This window comes from Tachyglossus aculeatus, chromosome 2 (genome assembly GCF_015852505.1).
Source record: "Tachyglossus aculeatus isolate mTacAcu1 chromosome 2, mTacAcu1.pri, whole genome shotgun sequence".
NCBI classification, from domain to species: Eukaryota; Metazoa; Chordata; class Mammalia; order Monotremata; family Tachyglossidae; genus Tachyglossus; species Tachyglossus aculeatus.
The window spans coordinates 12,528,894-12,547,186 of NC_052067.1; the positions used below are offsets into that span (position 1 = coordinate 12,528,894).

General features: G+C 43.0%; 1 protein-coding gene across 2 annotated transcripts in view; it reads left to right on the forward strand.

The window, feature by feature from the left end:
- The window catches only part of ITGB8 (integrin subunit beta 8), an 84,291-nt gene extending 70,172 nt beyond the window's left edge, over nucleotides 1-14,119 (forward strand). For both annotated transcript variants that reach the window (XM_038770129.1, XM_038770131.1), the window contains 4 exons: nucleotides 5,535-5,760; nucleotides 7,367-7,470; nucleotides 11,761-11,921; nucleotides 12,558-14,119. In XM_038770129.1, the coding sequence (XP_038626057.1) occupies nucleotides 5,535-5,760; nucleotides 7,367-7,470; nucleotides 11,761-11,921; nucleotides 12,558-12,680 (614 nt within the window). In that variant the 3' untranslated portion in view covers nucleotides 12,681-14,119. The remainder of the gene's footprint in view (nucleotides 1-5,534; nucleotides 5,761-7,366; nucleotides 7,471-11,760; nucleotides 11,922-12,557) is intronic.
- The last annotated feature ends 4,174 nt before the right edge of the window (nucleotides 14,120-18,293 follow it).

An 18,293-nucleotide genomic window follows, 5' to 3' on the forward strand; every position in this document is an offset into this window, starting at 1 on the left:
CAATAAGTGACTTGTCTAAGGTCCCCCAGCAGGCAAGTGGCAGAGCTAGAATTAGACTTTATATCCCCTGACTCCAGTCTTTCCAGCTGGACCACGGTGCTTCTCAAAGCTCTGGGGGATTTAAACATTTGCTCTCAAATAGCAGAAGGCAGAGGAAGGTTCCCTCTGCCTGCTTCTGATCTATCTGTTGCAATCAAGTTCATCCCAAATTCATTCTACTACAACCCAGCTCTCACACTTCACACCTCTAATTCATTCAATCATATTTATTCAATCGTATTTATTAAGGGCTTACTGTGTGCAGAGCACTGTACTAGTGCTAACATTCTTTCTGTGCCTCAGTCTCATCTATCTCACCGCTGACCACTTACCCCCATCCTACATCTGGCCTGGAACAACCCCCCTCCTCAACAATTAGTCTCCCTCACTTCAAAGCATTACTGAGGGCACATCTCCTTCAAGAGCCTTGACTAAGTCCCCCTTTCCTCTTCTCCCACTCCCTTCTGCATTATCCTTTCTCCCTTTGTTCATCTCCCCTCCCAGCCCCACAACACTTACATACGTATCTGTAATTTATTTATATTAATGTCTGTCTCTCCTCCCATCTAGGCTGTGAGCTCGTTGTGGGCAGGGAATGTGTCTGGTTATTGTTCTATTGTATTCTCCCAAGCACTTAGAACAGTGCTCTGCACACAGTAAGGGCTCAATAAATATGATTGAGTGAATGACAGAATGAATGAAAGCTTAAAGAATGTCTCCTCAAGAGCTTACCCATTAGGCCTCCTCCTTACCACCTCCCCCACCCCCAGGGCACAACTTTCCAGCTCCCTTGGAAGGTATCTATGAGCAAAGCAGTGGCTGATGTTCTGATGGGAGAATCACCTCATCCACATCCCTGCACAGCCTATCCCTAGCAGTCTCCTTCTGTCTCTGGCTGTCGGAAGACTTTCCCTCTTCCCACTTGAATCCAGTGAGGCTGTCCCTCTGGGTGTCTGCAATCTTAAACTCTCCTCTGTGCTGGCTCACTTGGAGCGTTCATCCACTCTCATGGTTTCCTGTGGTCAGTCAGTCAGTCATATTTGTTGAGCGTTTACTGCATGCAGAACACTGTACAAAGCACTTGGGAGAGTACAAATTAATAATGTAACAGACACATTCTCCGACCACAACAAGGTTACGGTCTAGAGGGGGAGACAGATATTACTTTAAACAAATAAAATTACAGATATGTACATAAGTCTTGAGGGGATGATAAAGGGACCAAGTCAGGGCGATGAAGAAGGGAGTGGAAGAAGGGGAAAGGAGGGCTTAGTTAGGGAAGATCTCTGGGAGGAGATGTATCTTTAATAAGGTTCTGAAGGTGGGAGGAGTAACTGTCAGATATGAAGTGGGAGGGCGTTCCAGGACAGAGGCAGGCGAGAGGTCGATGGTGAGATAGACGAGATTGAGGTACAGTGAGAAGATTGGTATTAGAAGTGTGAAGTGTACGGTCTGGGTTATGATAGTAGGTTGTAGGTAGTAGGTTGTAGCAAAGTGAGGCAGGAGGGGGAAAAGTGATTGAGTGCTTTAGAGCCAATGGTAAGGAGTTTCTATTGATGCGGAGGTGGATGGGCAACCACTGGAGTTTCTTGAGGAGTGGGGAAACATGGCCTGAACGTTTATGTAGAAAAATGATCCGTGAAGCAAAATGAAGTATGAACTGGAGTGGGGAGAGACAGGAGGCAAGGAGGTCAGCAAGAAGGCTGATACAGTAATCAATGCACAATAGGATAAATTCTTGTACCATATGCTGGCTAATGATTCTCATATTTCTCCTTAGCTGGCCTTTCTCCTTCCCCTCCAGTCTTGCATCTGTCACTGTCAACAAAGCCCCTCAGATTGGATTATTTAGCCAATTCAAACTGCTTGCCATTCCCCAAATTCTTCCCCACTGTGTACCCATTCGGTGAATCAGTGACATTCATGGAACACTTACTGTGTGCATTATTCATTCATTCATTCAATCATATTTATTGAGTGCTTACTCTGTGCAGAGCACTGTAATAATGATAATAATGATGATGGTATTTGTTAAGTGTTTACTATATGCCAAGTACTGTTCATTCATTCATATTTACTGAGTGCTTATTGTGTGCAGAGCACTGACTACACTACTAAGCGCTTGGAAAGTACAATATGCCACACCGCACTAAGCGCTTGGAAAGTACAATTTGGCAAAAAATAATTGTGGCATTTATTAAGGGCTTACTATGTGGCAGGGACTGTACTAAGCACTGGGATGGACAAGCAATTGGGTTGGACACAGTCCCTGTCCCGCATGGGGCTCATAGTTTTAACCCCCACTTTGCAGATGAGGTAACTGATTCACAGAGAAGAAGGTGACTTGCCCAAGGTCATACAGCAGACAAGTGGCAGAGTTGGGATTAGAATCCATGACCTTCTGACTCCGAGGCCTGTGCGCTAACCATTACACCATGCTGATTGCTGTATACCCATTCAGTTGATGTCATTCTCCAAGAGGCCTTCTCCAATTAAACTCTAGTTACCCCAGCTCACTGTGCCTTCTGCATCATCTGTGCACTCCAATGTGTGACCTTTTTACACTTGCTATTTGCCCACCCCCAACCCCACAGCACTGATGTACCTATCTTTGTTATACATTATAAATTACTTATTTATTCATATTAATGTCTGTGCCTCCCTCTAGACTGTAAACTCATTATGGGCAGGGAACATGTCTGCTAATTCTGCCGTACTCTCTCAAGCTCTCAGTACAGTGCTCTGGATATTATATGTGCTCAATTAATGCAGTTGATTGACTGTACAAAGCACTTGGGAGAGTACAATACAACAGAGTTGGTAAGCACATTCCCTCCCCACAAGAAGCTTACAGCCTAGAGAGGGAGACAGATATTAAAGTATTCACAAAGGGATCATCATAATCCTTTCTGAAGGCTGAATCATATGGTTAATAGTTCATGTTTGTCTCTTTGACCCCCTCACCTCCCAGCAACCCCCACTTACCCTCCTATACACATACACACAGTAATTAAATTCTGTTTTTATCACTCATCCAAGTTAGTGCTGATCCCCTCTTTTCTGAACTCTGATAACATTCTTCTCTCTGGTCTCCCAGCCTTCAGACTCTCGCCCTGCCAGGCATTAATCAATCACTGGTATTTATTAAGTGCTTAATCTGTGCAGAGCACTTTACTAAGCTCTTGGGAGAGTACACTAGAGCAAGTAGACATGATTCCTGATTTCAAGGAGTTCACAATCCAGCGGGGAGACGGACACTAAAATAGCTATAAGTAGGGGAAGCAACATGTACATTTTGGGGGTGGAGGGATTATCCTAAGTGTTTAGAATCTTTCCCCCTGTGTTTCTAGCCTGCAATTCTGGCCCCAAATAATTTTGACTCGGATTTAAGGGATTCGTATGCTTCAGGTAGGCAGTTCAACAAGTCACTTTTGCTGCCCCACTAGGAGTGAGACTGAAGAAAAGCCGCCAAATTGCTCACCCAATTCAGGCTGAGAATTGGGAGGGTCCAGGAGGGAAAGCTAGTAATAATAATAATAATAATAATAATAATAATAATAATAATGGCATTTATTAAGTGCTTACTATGTGCAAAGCACTGTTCTAAGCACTGGGGAGGTTACAAGGTGATTAAGTTGTCCCATGGTGGGCTCACAGTCTTAATCCCCATTTTACAGATGAGGTAACTGAGGCACAGAGAAGTTAAGTGACTTGCCTAAAGTCACACAGCTGACAATTGGCAGAGCAGGGATTGGAACCCATGACCTCTGACTCTAAAGCCCGTGCTCTTTCCACTGAGCCATGATGGAGAGGGAAATATTAGTAGCAGTAATAATAATAATAATAATAATAATGGTATTTGTTAAGCGCTTACTATGTGCAAAGCACTGCTAGTAATAGTAATTATGAAGCACTCACTATGTGCAGAGGACTGGGCGAAGTATTGGGAAAGGGTACACAGATAGGAACTGGATATGATCCCAGGGCTTTGGAGGGCTCCCACCCTTTCCTCTCAGAGAGTCTGTGGAAGTTTTCCTAGCTCTTTACAGGTCAGCCAAGGCCAAAACTTCCTACAGAGTCCTTGGAAGGCTCTGGAAGTCACTGTACAATGGGTCACATCTTTCCAGTGTCAAAGCTATTCCCAGTTCCTAGTTAGGCAATTTGGAAGTCACACTGAATCATCCAGGTCAGCTGGTCAGGGATCACGTCTACCAACTCTCCCAAGTGATTAGTATAGTGCTCTACACATAGTAAGTGCTCAATAAATACCACTGATTGAACTATCCCAAAGGGTTGATTTTGTACCCTCAAGATAACACTGGCTCACTCTCCTGAAGACTCATTCCAGGACTTCCAGTAACCCGGGCAGAAAAGAGGTGGAGTAGAAAGGACGAAGTGGAAACTCAGACATTGAATTTCTTGGCTTTTGTGACTTCACACCAGGCAGTTTGCATTACTTGAACATCTTGTAGTTATTTTTTTATGATTTCAAAATTTCTCACCAGAAATACCAAGGGCAACTTCAGTTTTCCCCTAGTAGCCAAGCAGAGAGCAGAGCAGGAACACAGGCCTAATGACTTACAGGAGATCCAAGTTAGGTTCCAACTCAGTCACCCAACTGGCTCTGTGATCATAGGCAAGTTATTTAACCTCTCTGTGCCTCAGTTTTCCAATCTGTAAATTGAGACTAGGATATCTGTTCTCTTGATCAGATCTCGTACCTCTTCAAGGATTTAGCACAGTGTTTTGGCACACAGAACTTGTTCATTCAATGCCATAATGGTAATTATGATTATATTACTATTGTTACTATTATTAGAGCATGGGAAGATGCCATCTTTGTGCAACTTCAGCTGTTGATTGGCTTTAAGTTCCTCTGAGAAATACATCAAGTAATGTGGGGTTATCTGTAATTGGTCAGACACATAGCAGTAAAGAGTGAGTGAGAAGCAGTGTGGCTCAGTGGAAAGAGCCCGGGCTTTGGAGTCAGAGGTAATGGGTTCAAATCCTGGCTCTGCCAATTGTCAGCTGTGTGACTCTGGGCAAGTCACTTCACTTCTCTGGCCCTCAGTTACATCATCTGTAAAATGGGGATTAAGACTGTGAGCCCTCTGTGGGACAACCCAATCACTTTGCAACCTCCCCAGTGCTTAAAATAGTGCTTTGTACATAGTAAGCGCTTAAATACCATCATTATGATTATATTACTATTGTTACTATTAGTAGAGCATGGGAATATGCCATCTTTGTGCAACTTCAGCTGTTGAATGGCTTTAAGTTCCTCTGAGAAATACATCAAGTAGTGTGGGGTTATCTGTAATTGGTCAGACACATAGTAGTAAAGGGTGAGTAAGAATGGTGATACCATTCGTTTCACTTCTTAAGTACTTACGTACGTTCTGGGTTTCTTCCTCAGAGGGAGGAAACCCGCTGAGTCTTTTGGATCGTTCTAAGGCTGGTTGGCCTCACAACACGTCCTGATTACTCTGCGGCAGGTAATGGCGTCTGTGAGGCTGGAAAGTGCAGATGCTTCAGTGGCTGGGAAGGGGATCGCTGTCAGTGCCCATCTGGGTCAGCCAAGCACTGTGTCAACGCCCAGGGGCAGACGTGCAGTGGACGAGGAACCTGCGTTTGTGGCAAGTGCGTTTGCACGGACCCCAGGAGCGTCGGCCGCCTGTGTGAGCACTGCCCGGCCTGCAGCCCCACCTGTGATGGGAAGAGGTGCGTTGCCCATGTTTGTGTGTGTGGGTGTGCGTGCGCGTGCATCCCTCTCAGTCTGCCTTACCTCCAGATTGCCCTTTCTAAGTCCTCAGGGACGTCTGCAAGACCCGACAGAGGTGCCTGTTTGAGATTGTTCCCTCGCTTGACGAATCTTGAGTCTTCCACCAACTTGGTAAGTTTGCTCTGGAGCAGAAGCAGCACAGCTTAGTGGGAAGAGCACAGGCCTAGGAGCCAGAGGACCCGGGTTCTTGTCCGAGCTCTGCCACTTGCCCATTGTGTAACCTTGGGCAAGTCATTTGTCTTCTCTGGGCTTCGGTTTCCTCATCTGTAAAGGGGAGTTTAAATACCTGTTCTGCCTCTCCCTTAGATTGTGAGCCTCATGTGGGACAGGGGCTCTGTCTGACCTGATTATCTTGCATCTACCCTAGCGCTTAGGAAACTGTTTGTCACCTCCAAGTGCTGAACAAATACTACGATGATTATTATTATTAGATATTAGATAGCATTAGATATTAGATAGCATTAGATAGTGAATCCTGTGAAGATTGGCTGTAGCTAGTCAACTCATTTCAGTCCACTTACTCTGACTGGCCCAATAATTGTTGGAGGTAAAGAGTATGGATGGTAAATGGTTGATTTTCACATTCTCCTATTCTTCACCCTGCAATGAAGGGGAAAAGGGTTTTTGTAGGTCAGCTGGGAAACTTATGACTACTGTTACTATTGTTAGAGCCTGGGAAGGTGCAGTTTTTATGCAACTTCAGTAGTTGGTTGACTTTAAGTTCTTCCAAGCAATACAGCAACTGTTGTGGGATTATCTGTAATAACTTATTCTTACTAATAATTATAATTATAATTCTTAACGATTAAGAATGGTTTTGGGTGTATGGGCAAGGTGCCACCTACACCGCTTCCCTCACTGTGAGTGGAAGGTACCAGGTTGTTGCTAGGCCACCTGTGGGCCCAGGGACACTAAGTGGGGACCTAGAGAAGTTTAGAGCCACAGCTTTGGTGGTTGGTTCGATGTCAAAGGAGATCGGTGATTCTGCAATCAGCTTGGCCACCAACATTTCTGGCGTCCTCTCCCTGGGAGAGTGCGGGTGATCATGAATTAGAAAAAAAGCATCAGCACAGCCGAGCATATGCCAGTGGAAACAGGAACAATCCTGTTTCTCCTTCAACATCGTTAGTGACAGCTCTGTATATCTCCAGCATAGGTTTAATGTCTGGCTCGTGTAGGACTTCTTCCATTATTTATCCTCTTTGAATTAGCGGGGGTCTTTATGGAGATCGTATTTCATTCCATTCTTGTTACTAGGCCTTGTCTTTCTTATTAGGAAAAAGGGATCCTGTGAATGGAGGTGTAATCATTCCCCAAATAATGGCATCCATCCTGTTATTCTATTTAGCTCTGCATTTTTCAAAGTCATTAAAAGATGATGTTGGCATTAGATTTGCTTATCTCCTAAATTGCAAATAATTGTCTTCCTGTTTTTCTAACAGCTGGACATAATCACCCCAAGACACAGCTCTGACTTTGTCTCTTGAGGAACATGTGGCACTACCAGCATCGTTAACATATATTTATTGCTATTTTCACTCCCAGGGATTGTGACGACTGCCACCGCTCACCCAATGGATCTCAGGCTCTACGCGACCCGTGCAAAACCTCATGTGCTCCTATGGTACAGCACTTGGACCAAACCGCAGGTAAATCAGCCAGATTTCCTAAAATGACTTCCCTTTTCTTCATATCCCTGGGCCCCCTCATATGATTATTATTACTATTATTATATTTGTTAAGCACTTGCTATGTGCCAAGCACTATTCTAAACACTGGCATAAATCCAAAATAATCAAGTCAGACCGTCCCTGTCCCACATGGGGCTCATAGTCTAAAAGGGCTCTGTCTGTATCCTGAGTTAAGCCATCCTGCCAAAATGTTCTCCTATCCTTTTATCCAATCCAAATCCTTTATGTTTCCATCTAGCCCCAATTATTTGTTCATCATTATTATTATTATAATTAGAGAAGCAGCGTTGCTCAATGGAAAGAGCACAGGCTTGGGAGTCAGAGGTCATGGGTTCAAATTCCAGCTCCGCCAATTGTCAGCTGTGTGACTTTGGGCAAGTCACTTAACTTCTTTGTGCCTCAGTTACCTCATCTGTAAAATGGGGATTAAGACTGTGAGCCCCACGTGGGACAACCTGATCACCTTGTATCCTCCCCAGCGCTTAGAACAGTGCTTTGCACATAGTAAGCGCTTAACAAATGCCATCATCATTGGACATGTTCCCTGGATATGTTGAATATGTTCCCTGTCCCACATGGATCTCTCAGTCTATGGGGGAGGGAGAATAGGTTTTTAATCCTGATTTTACATTTGAAGAAATTGAGGCAAAGAGGAGTTAATTCATTCTATTAGGCACTGCCCTTGCCTTCAAGGAACTTATGATCTCACAGGGGAAGACAGGCAAGCATAATTTAATTTAGAATCGATCAATTTTGTTTTATGAGTGCTTTGTGTAGGGCACAGTACTAAGCACTTGGGAGAGTATAATACAACAGTATAGCAACTGGTGACCTAGGTGTTGAATGACCCAAATCTGGTCCTAAACCACCACTATTCAGCAGGTGCATATTTTGTTTAGAATGAATCTTATTTCCTCTGAATTCAAAGTGGGACTTGTGTGGAGCATTTTTAATTCTATAGAAAAGCTAGTAGGCCCCAGTCAGGGATAAACCATAACTTTCAAAATGAGGATCGAATCCCCAGTTTAAAGTTGAGGAAACTGAGACACAGATAGTTGAGTGACCTTCTGAAGGTCCCATAGCAAGCAATTGGCAGAGCCAGGATTGGAGCAGGGGAGCTGTAGATCAAGTTCATTGGCAGAGCTGTGTTGACACTAGGGATCACTATGGCTGTAAATGCCAGCCCCTCACCCTCACAAGCTTATTGTTTCCTAACTTTCCTAACTTCCAATATTGTTTTCTAATTGTTTCCAAACCCCACGCATGCCCCAACTCTGACCCTTTGGGTCATCCCGTGAGAATGATGCAGGCCTAGAGAGGGGGGACTGTTGCTCTGCAATCTTAAATCCTCAGCAGCAGCCCTGATTCCCTGAGTTCTTGGAATCATTCATTCATTCATTCATTCATTCAACCATATTTGCTGAGTGCTTACTGTGTGCAGAGCTCTGTATTAAGCACTTGGGAGAGTACAGTATCACAATAAATGGAGAGATTCCCTGCCCACCTGCCCTCCTGGAAGTTTTTGTTCTTTTAAGGGGCATCCCCCAACCCAGCCACTGGGGCCACTGCCAACAGGAACAGAGCCCTTGTGGGGGGAAGTAGGTCACATCTCTCTCCATCCAAACAGCAGGATTTAGGCTGTACCAGGACCAGCTCTGGAAACTCAGGGAGTTAGACAGCAATGCAACCACTGCACCAAGTTCTGTCCTCATCAGTGGCTGACCTCCTCCCTGAATGGGAGTAGCTCAGTACCAAGCCCCCCATCCAAACCCCTCATCCAGACAACACCTTCCCTCCAGAAACCCCCTAATAGAGTGGAATCATTACTCATTTCCATGGCATTTATATGCTAAGGAGCCAGCATACTCAAGACTTAAGGGTTGTTCTGTATCAGACTCTGCCATAATAATAACTGTGGAATTTGGTAAGTAAATACGATTGAATGAATACTATGTGCCAAGCAGTGAACTAAGTGCTGAAGTAGATACAAGCTAATGAGATTGGACACAATCTCTGTGTTCCCCCATGGAACTCACAGTCTCAATCCCCATTTTGCAGAAGACGAAACTGGAGCATAGAGAAGTGAAGTAACTTGCCCAAGGTCACACAGATAACAAGTGGCGGAGCTGGGATTAGAACCCATGACCTTCTGGCTCCCAGGCCCATGGTCTATCCACTATGCCATGCTCTCAATCAATCGTATTTATTGAGCACTTACGGTGTGCAGAGCACTGTACTAAGCGCTTGGGAAGTACAAGTTGGCAACATATAGAGACAGTCCCTACCCAACAGTGGGCTCATCTATGGTATTTGTTAAGCATTTACTATGTGCCAGGCACTGTATTAAGCATTGGAGTAGATACAAGGTAATTAGGCTGTACACAGTCCCTGTCCTACATGGGACTCACAGTCTTAATGTCCATTTTACAGATGAGGGAACTGAAACACGGGAAAGTAAATTGGCTTGCCCAAGGCCACAGTGACATAATAGGTATTAGAACTCAAGTCCTTCTGATTCCCACTTCTGTGGTCTATCCACCAGACTATGCTGCTGCTTCTCAGCCCATATCTTGAGGGCAGAGTTTTCTGCCTCTTACTGGTAATGCAAGGATCCTCTTCCCTGCTCCTCATCCCAGGGAGCAAGGCAAAGACCTCACCAGTCCTCGGATTAGGGCTACAGTGAGAAACTTCCTCTTTCCGGGCTAAATTCCATTTCAGGGCTTCAGGTCAGGAAAGGAGTTAGCTGGTATCTCTTTCTTGACTAGGCTTTGGCTGATGGAGTAGTTGTCCATCAGTCATAGGGTAAAACTTTCCTGTCGGTGTGACAGGGAGGCCCTGTGACTATACAATGGGTTCCACAAAGTGAGCCCACACTTGGTTTCCTCCGGGCAAATAAAAGCAGATCTGTAATTCTCCTTATCTTCCAAGTGGAAGCTAAGTGAATACAATTCTTATTACTGCTACTTGCCTTTAGAGAAACAATGTAGCCTAGTGGAATAATAATAATAATAATAATAATGGCATTTATTAAGCGCTTACTATGTGCAAAGTACTGTTCTAAGCATTGGGGAGGTTACCAGGAGATCAGGTTATCCCACGAGGGGCTCACAGTCTTAATCCCCGTTTTACAGATGGGGGAACTGAGGCACAGAGAAGTGAAGTGACTTGCCCAAAGTCACACAGCTGACAAGTGGCAGAGCCGGGATTTGAACCCATGACCCCCCACTCCGAAGCCCGGGCTCTTTCCACTGAGCCACGCTGCTTCTCAGGCCCGGGAGTCAGAGGACCTGGGTTCTAATCCTGACTCTGCCAATAGCTGCTATGTGACTTTAGGACAGTCACTTAACTGCTCTGAGCCTCAGTTTCCTCAGCTGTAAAATGGGGATGTAATCCTACTCCCTCCTGCTTAGAGTGTGAGCCCCATGTGGGACAGGGACTGTGTCTAGCCTGATAAAACTTGATTCTACCCCAGAGCTTGACACAAAGTGCTTAACAGATACCAAAAAGAAAAAAAGAAAAAGGAGTTTCCCTCTTAAACAAGGAGTGTTCCTGGCATCAGAGCCAAAAATCATTTGCAAAACAGGACTCCTCTGAGGTTAGCTATTTGGGCTTCGCTGACATGGTTTTCCTTGTGACAGGCAGCTTGCCTGTCCCCCTAAAAGTTTCTGTTGTTGCTTCTAAGCAAAATTCCCATTTGGCTGAAGAGAAAGTGAAAGATAAATAACAGGAAATGTGACTGGCAAACATCCTAAATCAGACAGTCACAGGTCCTCAAGAATCACATCTAATATTTATAAACTGTCACAGTGATTTCAAGGGAATTTTCACATGCATCATTATACTATCTCAAATTTTACTTCTCTATGTTAGATGCAAATAATTCTTAATGGAGATATATAAACTAATGTGCTTTTAGTCCTCTTAGAGATGGGAATATTTTATGACAATCATCTCTAACAGTGAATATACGTTTTACGTGATTGAGGACTAATGGAGAAAGGAGATTTTCTCAATATTTTTGTTAATCTACTTAAAAAGCGTTTTTGGATGATACATTGTATATGGCTATGTCATTTATTTTTGTAATAATAATCATTTTTACTATTTAACAAAGTGTTAGAACTGCTTGAGGGGTGGGAAATTTAGTCATATTATGTACTGGAATTAAAGTAAAAACTGAATGTTTCATTTATGAACTACATTTTAGGGTGTTTTTTTTTACCCTTTAATCTGCTTACTTCCTTACAGAATGTTTTTCTAGCCCAAGCTACTTCAGAGTATTTTTCATAATCTTCATAATTACATTTATAGTTGGGCTACTTAAAATACTTATCATCAGACAGATCATTCTACAGTGGAATGGCAATAAAGTTAAATCTGCAGATTACCGAGTTTCTACAAAAAAGAAGGTAATGATTTGAGTGAAAAAATAATAATAATAATGATAATTGTGGCACTTGTTTAAGGTTTATTTTGTGCCAAGAACTGTGCTAAACTCTGCAGTAGACACAAAAGTATCAAACTAGATACAGTCACTGACTCACCTGGGGCCTAAAATCTAATGGGGAGGGAGAGCCGGCATTTAATCCTCATTTTACCAATGAGGAAACTGAGGCACAGGAAAGGTAAGAGATGTTCCCAGTGGCAGACAAAAGGGGAGTGGCTGATCCAGGATTAGAATCTTGTCTTGTGCTTGTTCCACTAATAATATTAATAATGATGATATTTGTTAAGCGCTCACTATGTACCAAGCACTGTTCTAAGCACTAAGGAAGATACAAGGTAATCAGTTTGTCCCATGTGGGGTTCACAGTCTTAATCCCTACTTTACAGATGAGGTAACTGAGGCACAGAGAAGTTAAGTGACTTACCCAAAGTCCCCCAGCTGACAAGTGGTGGAGTCAGGATTAGAACCCGTGGCCTCTGACTCCAAAGCCTGTGCTCTTTCCACTAAGCCACGCTGGCCAATCTGCTTCTCAAAAATGCTATTGAATGTGGTTAACATTTTAGTCATTCAATTGTTAAACTCTATCTTCTCCTTCAAGGAAAAAATGTTTCTGCCGACTGTTTGCCCAAGAACAGTAACGTATCAACGTGATAAGCCTGAAGAAATTCATATTAACATCACCAAGTTACATGCACATGAAACTTTCAAGTGCAACTTCTAATGGAGAACCTTTGCGAGAGAAAATAAAAACAAAACTGAATCCCATCATTTTCCCCTTGAAAGTTCTCCATTTGCAAGTCACCGAAGATGCTCAATGATCTCGATCTGAGCCAATCACCGGTTGGACAATGAACTGAAAATAGTCAGTCATCCTCTTAATGGGACTGCTTATCCTCATAGCTGCTGAACTCTTAGAAAGGAATTGTGTCCTACTACTGTTTGAGACTAGTGTCATCATAGCACTTTAATGTAATGTAGATATAACTTATTTAGTTGCGGCATAGAATGTAGACCTGAATGGCACTGATTTCACTTTACAGGTAGCTAACATTCTTTCAAACCAGGGGGAAAGGGCAATACTGTGAGAAAAACTTCAGCTCCGCTCTATGCTCTTAAGGGTAGAATCCAGTCAGTCTCACAGTATGCGATATTTCTTTTTAAGCTTGTCAATTCTTGCGGTCTTTTCTACCAAGTGGATGCTAAGTCCACAGCTCTTTCTTGCTTTGCCTTGGAAACCTTTCTCTACGCATAACATTGAGTTTCATAAGGGTCACGGCAAACTGGATCAAATAAGGTTGTGTTTACTACTGTGGTTTTGGTTCATGATTTTTAATGAATGGTCTTTAACAGGCGTACTTTACAAAAGGTAAATGTTCTGAAAGAAAAACGGTAAGGTAATCGTCAGACCTTTAAAAGATACTCTGAAGAAAAGAGTATCTTTTCAGCAGACTTAGGAGTACAAGTTTTCATACCTGAAAAACTGGATGGAATTCACCATTTCACTTGCAACTGAAATGAAACTTTGCAGGTCATTTGGAATCTCTGGGAATATGCACAAAGTACCTAATCATTCAAGGCACAAACTGAACGTTCAAACATCCCCAAAAAACAGCAGAGTTACAAGTGCCCTGAAACTGCCAAAGGCCTTAGGCACCACCGAGGAACACTTGTGGAAAAAGATTTAACCTCGATGAAAAAATGGTTATGGATTTCTGGATCTGTTTTTCCAAGAATATGTATACACGCACAATGTGCATGGACCAAAATGCCTGAGAGAAAAGGAGAAAGGCCCTCCAAAAGAGTGAGTTTCTTGGATTCTGAATAGCTGCAGGCGATGGAGTTCTGCGACCAGTTCAGCTTCTCTGAGTTAGGCCTCTCTCCCCAGTTTGGAAGTGTCGGCGAGCTCGGCTCTGTGGGGCAGCAGGAAGCCAAGGGTGCCTAAATGCTCTCAAACCACCTGAGCCCTGGGCTCCTTCATGTTCATGAACTAACACCCTCTTCAACGGAGAATCAGTCTTTCTGGTTATCTTGCTGAGGTCAACTCCGATGATCCTCGTCCTCTGTGTAATCCCACCCTGTGCTCTACCAAAAATCGTAGCACCAACATCAAGCGCTTAGTACAGTGCTCTGCACACAGTAAGTGCTCAATAAATGAGATTGAAAGAATGGAGCTCAACATCTATCTGGAAAACAAGCCTGCGCAGGCAATGCAATCAATAAATCAATTGTATTCATTGACTGCTTACTAGCTGCAGATCACTGTGCTAAGCACTTGGGAAAGTGCACTGCAAAACATTGGTAGATACAATTTCTATTCACAGGAGATTAAAGCTTACAGGAAGAGACAGACATTTAAATAAATTACAAATAAGAGAAAATAAATTGCTGATAGGGGAAAACAAATTACAAAACAGGGGACTTTCACCGTTCCCTCTCCTATTGCATGCCTGCAATCCCAGCCAAATATAGACCATTTGAACCCCAAATTGATTCTGTCCAAATTCCCTTTCATCCTTAACCTATTCCTGACCCTGTCACTACTCTTCCTTTTTTTAAATGGTATTTGCTAATCGCTTACTATGTGCCAGGCACTGTGCAGATAATTGGGTTGGACACAGTCCCTGTCCCACATGGAGCTCACAGTTTTAATCCCCATTTTACAGATGAGGTAACTAAGGCACAGAGAAATGAAGTGACTTGCCCAAGGTCACACAGCAGACAAGTGGCAGAGTCAAGATTAGAGCTCATGTCCTTCTGGCTTCCAGGACCATGCTTTAACCACTAGGCCATGCTCCTTGCTGGTTCCATCACTGAAAACTGGTTCTTTCTAGAGACACAGTTTTCTCAGTCATTTTGTCCCTAGGGATCTTCATCTTCTCCCACTTCCCAGGACTCATGGGGAAAGGGTGAGAAGCTGGCCTGTTTTACGCCCCCACATTGCCAAGTGATGAGCTCTTCAGTTGGCAACAACTGTGTTGAAAAAACAGGGTTGTCAACCTACTTGCCTAAGATCCACCATGCTGGCGACTGGTTGTTGGTTGTTTTAGAGGCTTGTTGCAGAGGGGATTGTTTCCTGGGAGTCACAAGAACTGGGTCTTAATCCCAGCTCCACCACTTGTCTTGGGCAAGTCACTTCACTTCTCTGGTCATCAGTTACCTCAGCTGAAAAATGGGGATTAAGATTGTGAGCCCCATGTGGAACAGGGACTGCGCCTCGCTTAGAAGAGTGCATGTCACAAAGTTAGCGCTTAACAAATACATAAAAAAAATTGTGCTTGTGGAGAGAAAGGGGACTGTGCTTTTTATTTCTGGGAGACCTGGGACCCTCATCTCCCATATCCTTCTATAGTCTCCCACCCCCACCAAGCTACCTGGACTCTGGTGACCAACCTGAGCCCACACAGTCTGGACAGAGGTGGGAAACCACTCTGATGAAAAGGGAGATTGGAAAAATTAGACTTGCCAAGGATGGATGACTCCATTAATACTAGTTTAATATGCCTAGCTCAATAAGTAAGCACAAAGCTTGCTTCTTACAGATTTTGAGCAAATCTTAAACTTTTTTTTGAAAAAATCATAGAACAGCCTTCTGACTAGATTATAAAAGACCATTTTATTAATTGTGTTTTATGTTGTGTGGTTGCATGCTTTTTTTTTTTTTACTTAGAGCTATCATTCTTAGAGTAACCATTTTAATTTTTAAGTCTTTACTTGAACTGTTCTCGTCATAGTTCTGATTTATGAGAAAAGACCATCTATTTTTCTAGTTAGACATTTTTCAAGATAGGGAAAAATGGTAGTATTGGATTAGTGCATTTAGGTAAAAAACATAAGGCCATTTGCAACTAATACTATCAGAAATAACTTTGCTAAAAAATATGGTGAATCTTTCATTTTGTATAGAAAATTAAGGACATAATAGTCAAAGGAATTATATAATGTTTATGGATCGGGGAAGTGTTTAAACTTCCTGCCACACTTTCCAAATGTGTCACAGGTACACACACTACAAACAGGTTTTATGTGTTTCATTTCAATTAGAATTATTGCCTTTAAACAAGTTACACTACAGTTCCAGGGGCATGGTGCATATTCCATAGGCATGCCTGGATTTACATTAATGTCATCCAGAAGATAATAAGTAATAACTGTGGAATTTATTAAGCACTTAGTATGTGCCAAGCACTGTACTGCGCACTGAGATAAACAAAATTATCTGATCCAACCCAGTACCTGTCTCACATGGGGTTCATAGCCTCAGTAGGAGGGAGAACAGGTATTTTAATCCCCATTTAAACTGAAGCAACAAGAAGTCAGGTGACTTGCCCAAATTCACCCAGCAGGCAAGTGAGGGAGCCAAGATTGGAACCCAGATCCTCCAACTCCCAGACCAGGCTCTTTCCACTAGGCCACGCTGCAACGTTTTTATGGAAAATTGAATTGCATCCCAACTACCTAATTGGAGATGTGCTCGTCTTCTGGAATGATAAACTAGGATACTGGGCCTTAGATTTGCAGGACGGGAGGTCCATGGGGAGATGTTTTCCAAAGCAAATCTGGGAGGATGCCTCATGCTTAAAGCTGATCCCAGTATTTCATACCAGGCTCAGTTTGGAACCTATCCAACTTTTGACATCCTATGCATAACACACCAAGAAATGACCTGCACTCACAAACCTAAAAGATGAGTACTTTTTAGCAGCACCATGGAAGCACCAAACCACCTGTGAAATCTGTTAGAGGAGTGAAAAGTGATAAATCTCATCCTGGAGATTTCTGCCTTCATCATATTCAATCTTCCTTCCCTCTTCTGCTCTGACTGCCCCCCACCCTACACTATTAAAGGGGGTCAAACTGATAAATCATCTTTGACAGATTGCAGCACATTCTGACATTTGCAAGTGGAAATAATAGGTGTCGCTTGCTGATTTCATGAGTCTTCTTTTTGCAGTTTCTCACATCTCTTGAAAGAAAGATGTGTTCAAATAACAGCCAGGGTGATGCACTTTCATAACTGTTAAAAATCCCCCACCAGCTTAATGATCCCAATGGAAGTTTCAATGAAATTATTTTGAGGGAAATCTAGCCAGTCAACATTGCCAACCATTCTTGCATATATAGTCACTTGTCTCTACCTAATATTTTACTTGCTCATATTTGCTACTTATGAATTGTTTCCTTGAATGACTTCATGAGTTTTACACGGTGTAACGCTCTTCAAAAACCATGACTTTTTTAATCTGCAGAACTTTTTAAACTTTGGCTTTTTAAAAGAAATCTGTATGATACATGCAGTATAACATACACTCACAAAGTAATCAGGGTGGTTCTTCGATACTTTGAAGAACACATAAAATTTCTGGGGGATTTCACAAACACATGTATCACCTGCTACATGTGACAACTTTACACTACTTAGGGAACTGAATTTACTAAAATGTGGGAGGATCAAGGTCATTATGTCTTAACTGTATCTATGCAGATGTTTAGGGTGTTCCTTTGGGCTAAAGGTCATAGGCAAAAATGGGAATTCCCTAGGTTTCATTGCACATTTTCACTGGTGCAATTCCTACTTTAATGAGCCTTTTTATGACAACTTCACTTTGACATCTCATTTTATTAAAGAGAAATAGACAACTGGAAAAATGCAGCACTCCAACTTCATAGCTGGGGATTTCTGAACTGTGATCCTCTTGATTGTATTAACTGGGAAATGGATGTGGTGCCACAAACTCAGCTTTGTCTCCAAAGTTCCTGTTTTTGCATCCTGCCCTTGTGCCTAGGCTTTCTCTCTTTCTCCTCCTCCATCTTTGCCTCAACTGGATTCCAGGTAATGATCTTGTTCTAACATTCAATTCAGAGAATTTGAATTCCACAAATATCACATATATTGTAATGGAAGGTTAGCTGAGAGTAACGAACATTGCTGTTTTACCTCCACAGACCGAATTTCCGTTCCCATCATTTCTCATCCTCCCAAACAAACCCCTACTTTAATATGTTGTTCTCTGACTTGGACACGTTGTTCTCTTGTTTGGCCTCAGCCCAAAACCCCACAAGGTACAGTCCTTCGGGCATGGTTGGTCTGAGGTAAACTCAGAGAGTGTTAAATTCAAAACAGAGACCCTTCCCCAACCCCGTAGATCGGTATTTGCCCACCCCACAGAGTCTTCGTTGCTGTTTTCATTGCTGCCGAAGTCCAGACCACATTAGATGGACAGATAAGACCACCAAGTGTCCATTTTCAAGGCTACGTATAGGCCTGACCCCAAATGCAGCCATGGCCATGGGCCTGGAGACAAGAAGGCTGAGTTGGACAGGCCTTCACTGGATT